An 11,252-nucleotide genomic window follows, 5' to 3' on the forward strand; every position below is an offset into this window, starting at 1 on the left:
GGGAGAAGGCGCTCTCTCAGGTATCCTGGTCCCAAGTTGTTTAGGGCTTTGTACACAAGTACAAGAACCTTAAACTTGGTCCAGTAGCGAATAGGCAGCCAGTGCAGTTCCCTCAGCAGAGGAGTTAAATGCTGGAAAAGGGCAACTCTGCAACTCTGCAGAGGCCACCAGTGAGGGAGGAAGCAGCAGCCAGGCACCTCTCCACCATGCCTGGGTCCAGCTCCAGCTGAGAGCCCCCTCCCTCCTGCTACCAAATGTCACTGCAGAGGCCACCAGTGAGGGAGGAAGCAGCAGCCAGGCACCTCTCCATCGTGCCTGGGTCCAGCTCCAGCTGAGAGCCCCCTCCCTCCTGCTGTCAACTGTAACTGCTGAACTTTGCAACTAAGATTGTAGTGCCTGAATTTGCTTTCCTTTTCCCCCTCCTCCTCCTCCCTCCCAATCCCATTTCCTTTTGTGTCATGTTTTTTAGATTGTAAGCCTGTGGGCAGGGACTGTCAAGAAATACTTTTGTAAGCCGCCGTGAGAGCCTTTTTTGGCTGAATGGCGGCATAAAAATCCTTAAATAAATTAAATAAATAAATAAACTCCAGACAACAGCCGAGCTGCAGCATTCTGCACTAGCTCCAGCTTCCGGAGCAGCTTTAAGGGCAGCCCCACATAGAGTGCATTGCAGTAATCCAATCTTGAGGTTACCAATGTCTGTATCACCGTGGCCAAGCTATCCCTGTCCAGGAGAGGCCATAGTTGGTGAACCAGCCGAAGCTAAAAGGTGCTCCGAGTCGCCGTGGCCACTTGAGCCTCCAGCGACAGAGTTGGATCTAAGAGTACCCCCAAACTACGAACCTGATCTTTCATGGGAACTTGCCTCAAGATCTAACTTCACAGGGGACAGGTAGAAGTGAGATGGGAGGGGAAAATACTCAGTGGCATAAAAGCATGTGAAAAAATATGGACGCAAGTGATGCAACTGTAACCGTTCAGGAAAGGGTCTGCTGGTCAGGCATGTTTCAGGGAAACTGTTTCTTTCTCCGTTGTCAGGTTGCAAGGAAACACGACTGCTCACCCAATGTAGTGAAGTAAGACATCTGTTACAATTTTGGCTGCTTTAACTATAGGACTATCGGGCTCATTGAAAGTCCTGGCGTTATGTTCGATGTATCGCACTTCCCACATTAGTGCCGATATTCTCCTGGAAAGGAAGAGAAAACATTCAGAAACACGGCCCGCGCTCATCCTGTAACTGAAAAGCATTTTAACAAAACAAAACAAAAAACCATGGCCTTTTTCATAAGCAGAGGAGATAATACCGACATTTAAAAACAAAGAAGTTGAGAGAGAAAATATCAATGACATCAGAACTGGAAAAAGAAGACAGAGACTCTCACAGTTGTTAGCAATTGCTGAGTCAATCCAAGGCAATTAGAAGAGCAATTGTTCACTACGTCACTGCTATAAATGGTGACATGTTGATAACCACAACATGAGACTACTGAACCTCTGAACTGCAACCCTCTGGGATACGAATCTGAGCAGAATACAAGAAGCGGGGCAAACATAAACTCTCTCATAAGAGCCAAGAAGCAGAATCACAAGTTAAAGGGGATCAGGTCAATAGCCACACCTTCTGGACTATTTCAGAGGCATAACTAATAGGGGAGAGTCTTAGATACTGAATGTAAGTTAGCCTGAGGCCACAGGATTATGTAGTGGAATTGGACAAATTCTCAGTGATGCTGCAGCTACAGCAGATTTAGCTTAGCAACATCTTTTAAAAGGCAGATATTTAGCAATACACGATGGACAGAAACCATCAAACCGACCTGTAAAATCTGTTTTCAAGTCTTCTCCTTATTGTGGTGAGGTCAGTTGGGTAAGCAACAACAGTGCAATACAGAGGATAGGCACTAAGGTCCACTGGGACAGCAAAGGGGTTGGAGATATCTAAAACAGAAGTGAACAAAAGCTAATTAAATTCCATAAGCAATGACAGTAGTGAAACTCAGAAGCTTTCAGTAAAAACGGCAGCCATATTGTATAAAAAAATTAAAAAAAACTTCTCTCAGTGCAAACATGACACACAATGATTAGGTTCACACAACACAGTAACCCACACAGTAACCTTAAGTGTTTTTGGGGGGGCTGAATCATGGGTTAGTGTGTTGTCTGAACCCAGGACATTTTCTGCAGGGTGGCCTGTTAACCATGCAGTGAGGCTTATTTTTCTTCAACAAACCACTTTGATAACCCATGGTTTGTTGTTGGGTTGTTCAGGGTGACTACCAAGCCACCCTGCAGAAAATGTCCTGGGTTCAGAGAACATGCTAACCCGTGGGTCAACAAACAACCCATGGTTCAACAACCATGAGTGTGGGTTCACATGTTGTGTGATCAGCTTCAGTATATTACTTTATACTATTATTGTCCTAGCTAGGCCATCAGCTGAACTGCTGTGGTATCATGAAACAGTCACAAACTTTCAAACTACTCGGGGAGAAACTGACGGCACCAGAATGTGGACAAGAGGCCAGATTTGGATCTGTAATAGATGTCTGGTAGGAATGATCTATAGATAGGAAGAACTACTCATTCCTGGGTGTGAGGAGGGCATAAGGAAAACCAGATGCATGCATGTTGGCTACAGACCTTTTTATTTTCTCAGTATTTTAACACCTAAATTTAAACTTCGCTGTTTTAATTCTGTATTTTAATCCTATATCAATTTCTGCTGTGTGGTTTCATCCTGGTTGTGCTTTTTATATTGTATTTTGTATTTGGGTTTTTAGATTGTTGGATGTTTTATTATGTTCTTAATAGTTTTAATTTTTGTGAACCGCCCAGAGAGCTTTGGCTATTGGGCAGTATAAAAATGTAATAAATAAAAATAAATAAATAATAAATAAATCTCTGGAAACTTGTGAGTCTTATCTGTTGCTGCACTTACAAGCTGCTTGCAAGGCAGGCATAGACCAACGTGAATTTCTGGTAAGGCATCCAATCTCAAAAACATCTTTACACACGTTTCTTCTGGGTTTCACTTTATTTACCCAAATCCTGGCCTCCTTAACAGACACCTGTCAGGGACACTGACTACAAACACAGTTAAGAACCTGCTTTAGAAACAATAAAGCGCACGGTATCTACGCAAACCCAGCCTGCTTCCATCTGTGTCTCCGGGTTTCACTTGAGGTAGAAAGATGGAACTCCCCAGCATCACCTCCCCCATCGTTTCGTTTTCAGCCTGCCATACAAAACAGCTGGTACAAAACAGGGCAGCCCGTTTGCTAACAGGGACTGGCCGGCGAGATCACATCACGCCAGTCCTTTTACAACTTCATTGGTTGCCAGTCCAGGTCCGGGCCCAATTCAAAGTGCTGGTATTGACATTTAAAGCCCTAAACGGTTTGGGGCCAGGTTATTTGAAGGAACGCCTCCTCCCATATGTACCTACCCGGATCTTAAGATCATCTACAAAGGAAGTGAGGCAGGTGGCTACTAGGAAGAGGGCCTTCTCCGCTGTGGCACCCAGCTGTGGAATGAGCTCCCCAGAGAGGTCCGCCTGGCGCCTACACTGTACTCCTTTTGTCGCCAGCTGAAGACCTTTTTATTCTCTCAGTATTTTAAGACTTCATTTTAACTTAAATTTAAATTTTACTGTTCTAACTCTGTATTTTAATCTTATATCCATTTTGCTGCGTGGTTTTTATCCTGGTTGTGCTTTTGATACTGTATTTTGTATTTGTGCTTGTTGGTTGTTTTATTATGGTTTTAGTTTTTGTGAACTGCCCAGAGAGCTTCGGCTATTGGGCGGTATAAAAAAATGTAATAAATAAATAAATAAATAAATACCTAGGGAAAGAAGCTGATCGATCCCTCGGAGGACTCGCACACATTCTTCGTCTCGGGAATGGGACCCCCATTCGCCTTCCTGCGGCTTGTACAGCAGAGACGCCAGCTCCTCTGTCGTCACAGGGACTCCGGCCCCAACTTCTTCTGGATAAGCAGCTGCAGAAAAATGAGGCCGGGAGGGGGAGCCTGGTTAGAGACCACACTGTTAGAACCACTGTACTTCCATAAAAATAATTCACACCTAAATCAAAGGGGGTGGGGATAGAGAAGCGCTATTTACTTCCTTCTGGAATCGGCTCCATGTCCCAGGGGCTCATCTTTTCTCTTTCGTTATTGTCCCAGCTGTTAAAAGGGAAAAAAAAGTTACTTAAATAAGTCTAAAAAAAAAGAAAAGAAAAGATTGATCTAATATACAACAGTAGCTCGGGGCCAAAGCTAACTATGAGAGCATGCATGTGTTTTTTTATGTGCATGACTGCAGAGGGAAAGCCTGAGCAGCCTTGGGGGATGAGAGTTTGACTCTTTTACTCCCTTCCAGTGTCAGGTTGTCTAACCCAAAGCTGCCATTCGCTTTTCAAGAGATGTTCCCAGCGGCAGCAATGTCTCTCGTCTTCAGCATCCTTGGCCCATTGGCGGCCTACCTTATAGGGCCTTATACGGCCACTGCAAGGATGACTGAAATGAGGTATATGAAGCACGTTGGATACAGTAAAGTGTTATATAAATGCTAAATATGCTCCTTTCTTTCTTTATTCTTTACTTTATTCTTCTTCACACAGCGCATAGTTACATTTTATTATTGAATATCTTTCTCAAAGAAAATAAAGAGTTCAACATCTAAGGTCCTCCTCCGGGTGCCTACTCCGAGAGAGGCTCGGAGTATGGCAACGAGGGACAGGGCCTTTTCGGTGGTGGCTCCCAGACTATGGAATGATCTCCCTGACGAGGCTCGCCTGGCAGCAACGCTGCTATCTTTCCGGCGCCAGGTTAAGACTTTCCTCTTTGCCCAGGCATATGGCAGCACATCTTAATCACCCACATGTTTATTTTTAACGGTTTTAATGCTTTATGTCTGTATGTTCTGCGTTTCAGAATTTTAAATTTTGTATACTCATTTTTATCTCAATTTTAGAATTGCTGTAAACCGCCCAGAGAGCTCTTGCTATGGGGGCAATATAAAAATGTAATAAATAAATAAAATAAATAAATAAAAGAAAAACCGTTAATTGGATATATGCTGACAGCTGCAAGGCAATTAATAGCAAGTAACTGGAAAACAGCAAAGATGCTGAAACTATATGGAAAAGGGAAATTTGGGAAATAGCAATTAGTGAAAAATTGACACAGAAATTACAATTACAAAAAGGAATAAAATAAAAAGATAATTTTAAGAGAGATTGGCAAAAATATATAGAATATATGAAGAAAGAAATGAATAGAACAACTTTGGCAGAGGCCTATAGGATGCTCTGGGACTCCTGACAAGAAGTAAGGTTAGAAAATAACTATAAAAATAATAAAGGAAGAGATAAAACAGAAGTGATGTAACATCCCAGAAAAAGAAATGGGACAATTTACGAGAAATGCACTAGGTTGGGGGGAGGGAATAGGGAGGGAATAGGATAAAAGATGAAATCTGAAATGAAAAGTAATTATTTCTATAATTTGGGTGGTAAAAAAAGGATACTCTACAATGAACATGTATTTATATATGAATATTTGTTTATATGTATATACTGGGAAAATAAATACAATTATTATTCCCCCCCCCCAAAAAAAAAAATCTACCACAAGATGTGGTGATGGCCACCAATTTGGATGGCTTTAAAAGGGGGATGGATAAATTCCTGGAGGAGAAGGCTAGCAAGGGCTACTAGCCCTGATGGTTGTGTGCGATCTCCAGTATCCGAGGCAGGAAGCCTGCGTGCACCAGTTGCTGGGGAACATGGGTGGGAGGGTGCTGTTGGTCCCTGGCCGACAGCTGGTTGGCCACCGTGTGAACAAAATGCTGGACTAGATGGACCCTTGGTCTGATCCAGCATCAGGGCACTTCTGATGTTCTCATTGTAGTGTATTTATACGCCATCTTTCAGAGTAAGACATCTGCCCAAGCTGCTTATACTCATCCTTACTGAACACTGTAGCACTGGAAAGAACTATCAGGATATTCAGACTGGAAGGGCTGCTGGCTTTCCACGGTTCCAAACCACCACGCATCATCTATTATGCTGCGAAACCTGTCCCCTGCAATAGAAAGGTTGGAGTGAGCCAAGCGCCATGCGCAGATGCTCTTACATATGTACAAACCATCAAGCCAGACGAGAATCCATTCTTTCCGGCCAAAGCTTTCTAATACTGGTGTGCCTGTTAAATTTCATTTCTTTATTGCCCGCTTTTCTTCTTGAAAACACACGCATTTGCAAAAATAAACGCATGAGAAATATTTACTTTCAAGGACCTAAACGGCTTGGAGCCAGGTTATCTGGAGGAATGGCTCTTCCCATATGTACCTGCCTGGACCCTAAAATTATCTTCGGGGGTTCTTCTCCGTTAGCCCCTGTCGAGGAAATGGGTGAATGGGCTATTTTATCTGTGCCCACCCTGTTTTGATGTAAGCCCCTTCTATTAGAAATTAAGTTCTATAGCAATTTGATCCAAACTGTAGCTGAAAATATATTGAGTAACACTTGCTCAACCAACAAGAAGTGTTGACACATTAGTCAGAGTGTGAGCGTCCCGGCGAGGACAGGAAGAGTAGTAGCCACAAAGGAACAGATGTTCCAGGATTGCAATACCCATCTACATATTGTTTTTCTGGTCTTAGAATTATCTGCACTCTGCACATGCATAAATGCCTTGTCTCTCATTGGTCACTGTATTGCAAAACTGTATTATGATTGGTTTATTATATGAGGAAGTTCTGTTGTTGCTTCTGAGGATGTTACCCTATAAGTATCTTAGCTTTGCCTGCAACTAGTGGGCAGTTCTTCACATCCTCTAGGGTTTGCCACCTTGCAGCACTACAGGCTGCTCGTAATAAAACTTTTCCAAGATGAGAGAAATTGTGTCTTGAGAATCTTTGACCACCACTCAGTGAACCAAGGGAACCTGCCCTTTCGAGTTCCTTGACACCCCTGTCAAAGGAAGTGAGGCAGGTGGCTACCAGGAGGAGGGCCTTCTCTGCTGTGGCACCTCGGCTGTGGCATGAGCTCCCTAGAGAGGTTCACCTGGCACCTACGTTATACTTTTTTTGACTTCAGGTGAGATCTTTTTATTTTCCCAGTATTTTCCCATTTTACCATCTTAAGTCTTTTAACTTTGCTGTTTTAAAACTGTATTTAAATCTCTATTTTAAATCTTTGTATTGCTGCTTGATTTTTATTCTGGTTGTACTTTTATATTGTAGTTTTAGTTTTATACTTTTAAGTTGTACTTTGTGGTTTTAATTTTTGTGAACCGCCCAGAGAGCTTCGGCTATTGGGCGGTATTGAAATGCAATATAAATCAAATCAAATCAAATTCTAAAAACAAAATTTTTATATATATTTAATAGGGAGCTGCTGAATGGCAAACCTATACTTACCAATCTGCCAATTCCTTTCTTTGGCTTCATTGTAAAACTGGTGCAGCACAAGGAAATCAATAACATCAGGCATGTCATGGTACCTGTAAAACAGAAATGAAGGCTTCAGATTGAGGTAATGCAACCAAAGGCACAGGCTGCCAATGGACATATTTAAGCCTTTTCTAACCTCAAAGGTTCCAGATTATTCTTCAATATTCATTATAGAAATAGTCCGTCCCTATTTATATATTTATTTGATTTATACCTGCCCTTCTACCCAAAAAAAATGGCGCTTAAGGCAGCTGGGGAAAAAGAGGGGAAAAGCACCACAAAAAGGCTATAGGGAAAGGCTTTGTTGTTGTTTATTCGTTCAGTCGCTTCCGACTCTTCGTGACTTCATGGACCAGCCCACGCCAGAGCTTTCTGTCGGCTGTCGCCACCCCCAGCTTCCCCAAGGTCAAGTCTGTCACCTCCAGAATATCATCCATCCATCTTGCCCTTGGTCGGCCCCTCTTCCTTTTGCCTTCCACTTTCCCTAGCATCAGCCTCTTCTCCAGGGCGTCCTGTCTTCTCATTAGGTGGCCAAAGTACTTCAGTTTTGCCTTTAATACCATTCCCTCAAGTGAGCAGTCTGGCTTTATTTCCTGGAGTATGGACTGGTTTGATCTTCTTGCAGTCCAAGGCACTCTCAGAATTTTCCTCCAACACCACAGTTCAAAAGCATCTCTCTTCCTTCGCTCAGCTTTCCTTATGGTCCAGCTCTCGCAGCCATAGGTTACTACGGGGAATACCATTGCTTTAACTATGCGGACCTTTGTTGTCAGTGTGGTGTCTCTGCTCTTAGCTATTTTATCAAGATTTGTCATTGCTCTCCTCCCAAGAAGTCAACGTCTTCTGATTTCCTGGCTGCAGTCAGCGTCTGCAGTAATCTTTGCGCCCAGAAATACAAAGTCTGTCACTGCCTCCACGTTTTCTCCCTCTATATAGTCATAAATAACTTATTTAATTTAGATAAGAAATGGTGTCCTAAAACGTAACAGACGATAATGAAGATGAAAAGTAGAGTGTTAAAAGATAAATAAAAGAAGTTATTTATGACTATATAGCCGGGAACAGATTTAGGGAGTGGAGGAGAGTGCCGAGTTAATATAAATAACTACACTTGCTGTAATGATAAAAAATACAAACTCAGTAAGCCATGCGTGTTTCCTCTAATACAAACGGTTGAGTTGATTATATCATGAGTAGGTTAGTCCAGCAGAAACTTAGTGTAAAGGTACATATATTGTATTAGACTATGAGTGTTGTTTCCTTTCATTTAATTTTAAGTTGGATGAACTGCACTGGCTGCCTATATGCTTCCGGTCGGAATTCAAGGTGTTGGTAATGACGTTTAAAGCCCTAAACAGCTTGGGACCTCGATACTTGAGGGAGCGCCTCTCCTTATATATGCCTGCCCGAGACCTTAGATCTGTTGGAGGAGCCCTTCTCCACATCCCATCAATGCAACATATACACTACGATGGGACAAGGGAGAGGGCCTTCTCTGCTGTGGCACTCCGACTGTGGAATGCCCTCCCCGGACGCAAACACTGATTTCATTTCGATGCCAAGTAGAAACATGGCTTTTAACAAAGCCTTTGATGGTTAAACTCACTGGCACATTGTTTTAACTGCTTTTAAATTATATATTGTTTTAACTTGGTTCACGGTTTAATTTGTTTTTAACGGTGCATATTTATTGTTTTATACTGTATGCTTTTATCTGTACACCGCTCTGAGATCTTAGTGATATAGGAAAGGAAAAAGGAAAGGAACCTCTCGTGCAAGCACTTGAGTCATTGCTGACTCCTAGAGGGACGCCTGCTTTTGCTGATGTTTTCTTGGCAGACTTTGTAGCGGGGTGCTTTGCCATTGCCTTCCCCAGTCGCGGTTACCTTTCCCCAGGTAGCTGGGTACTCATTTTACCGACCTTGGAAGGATGGAAGGCTGAGTCGACCTGAGTCAGCTGCCTGAGAACCAGCTTCCGCTGGGATCGAACTCAGGCTGTGGGGAGAGTTTCGGATGCAGTAACTGCCGCTTATAAATGTTTTAAATAAATAAAAAATAATGTGTGTGTGTCTTATAGCTCCTGACGAAGGATCCACAAGGTCCAAAACGTTGAGCGTTGTAAAAGTTTGGTTTAAAGTTTTTAGAACATTTTTTTGTGTTTCGTATAAGAAAAATAAAGAAACCTTTTTGACATTCCATAGCACCAGAGCTAGTCGCCTCTTTTTCCTACAGACTCAAGACAGCTACCATTATGCGTTGCACTGCAAGATAAGGTATATGAAATTTCAATTTGGAGACAGGAACTAATGTTACGGGAAGCAGGCGGGGGGGTGGGTGGGGAAGTCTTTTGCTTTCCCCTTCCCCAAATCTTCAGCTTTGAATTAATGTTAACCAGGGCGGAGTGGATGGGTTGTTGCCCTCTTTGCCACATCTTCCAGAAGACGTTTACAAAAAATAAATGTATGACCTCATCATGATTGGATCCAGCTCCAGCTGAAAGCCCCCCCTCCCTCTTGCTACCAACTGTCGCTGATGAGGCCATCAGAAGGACAGCCCTTCCACTGTGTCCATGACCTGCTGAACTTTGCAACGAAGAATCTAGTGCCTAAATTTGCGTTTTTTCCCCCTCCTCCCTCCCAATCCCCTTTCCTTTTGTGTCACTTTTTTTAGATTGTAAGCCTGTGGGCAGGGACTGTCTTAAGAATTATTTTTGTAAGCTGCCTTGAGAGCCTTCTATGGCTAAAGGGCAGGATAAAAGTGCTATAAAAGTGCAATAATAATAATAATAATAATAATAGGTATTTCCATCCCGCCACCCTGCTCCAGTTCATTGGCTGCTTATGAAGGGAACAAGGAAATGCTAAATGTGATGGATGCCACTTCTTTTCTTAAATATTATTAGGGAGAGAGGCTTGGGAATGGATGGAGGGGATGCGAGCAAACGGTACCCGAAAATCACTGTAAGATTTAGCTAGGCCTGTTAGTCAGCCACTTACTTTATGGAAAATGATTCACCGGTCATTTTGCCTGAGATGGGATCAAGGAAGGCCAGCTTCAAGCAGCAAAGCGTAGGTGGTCCAACTTCATACTTAATTCCCACAATCTTCACAAACTCTTGTTCCTGGATGTCAAACAGCATTAGAGGTTAAAAGATTAGGGTTGCGTGTGTATGTGCATGTGTGTTTTATCTGAAGCATAACCCTTCGGTGAATAAGTACAAAGTACAAATAACCTCTCTCTCCCCTTGTTCTAGGCAGCACATTGGGCTACAGCATGGATGCTTCACTCTTCAAACCAGAGCCAAATCAGAACCCAAAGTAAAAACAAAAAATAGAAACAAAGTAAAAACAAAGAATAGATGGACCCTATAAGGTCAGATAGAGAAATGGTTTTCAGTTGTTCAAAGCGCTGAGAGGTAGGGAAGAGACATTTGTCTACCTAGCTGCAATTCTCAAGCACAGTCCACACCACTCACAGGATGCCTGTAAACAAAATACTTTGCTAATGAAAGTATTAGCATTAGTAATATACGTTCTTTAAAAGAACGTATTCTCCCTTATGAGCCTGCCCGTGCTTTGAGATCTTCTGGAGAAGCCCTTCTTTCAGTCCCACCATCTTCACAGGCACGCCTGGTGGGAACGCGGGACAGGGCCTTCTCGGTGGCTGCTCCAGTGCTTTGGAACTCTCTTCCCAGGGAAGCTAGGCTGGCTCCCTCCTTGATGGGCTTTCAGAGGCAGGCTAAAACTTGTTTGTTCCAGCAGGCCTTTGGAGAATAATCTGGCCCTCCATC

The 11,252-nt window shown here is 42.9% G+C and overlaps 1 protein-coding gene across 2 annotated transcripts in view; it reads right to left on the bottom strand.

Annotated features, from left to right (window-relative positions):
• The window catches only part of BRWD3 (bromodomain and WD repeat domain containing 3), a 76,986-nt gene that overhangs the window by 20,526 nt on the left and 45,208 nt on the right, over positions 1 to 11,252 (bottom strand). For both annotated transcript variants that reach the window (XM_063141960.1, XM_063141959.1), the window contains 7 exons: positions 10,459 to 10,583; positions 7,430 to 7,512; positions 5,979 to 6,090; positions 4,127 to 4,188; positions 3,847 to 4,002; positions 1,821 to 1,941; positions 1,064 to 1,189 (listed from right to left, as the gene is read on the bottom strand). In XM_063141960.1, the coding sequence (XP_062998030.1) occupies positions 1,064 to 1,189; positions 1,821 to 1,941; positions 3,847 to 4,002; positions 4,127 to 4,188; positions 5,979 to 6,090; positions 7,430 to 7,512; positions 10,459 to 10,583 (785 nt within the window). The remainder of the gene's footprint in view (positions 1 to 1,063; positions 1,190 to 1,820; positions 1,942 to 3,846; positions 4,003 to 4,126; positions 4,189 to 5,978; positions 6,091 to 7,429; positions 7,513 to 10,458; positions 10,584 to 11,252) is intronic.

This window comes from Elgaria multicarinata, chromosome 15, assembly GCF_023053635.1.
Source record: "Elgaria multicarinata webbii isolate HBS135686 ecotype San Diego chromosome 15, rElgMul1.1.pri, whole genome shotgun sequence".
In the NCBI taxonomy this organism is placed as follows: Eukaryota; Metazoa; Chordata; class Lepidosauria; order Squamata; family Anguidae; genus Elgaria; species Elgaria multicarinata.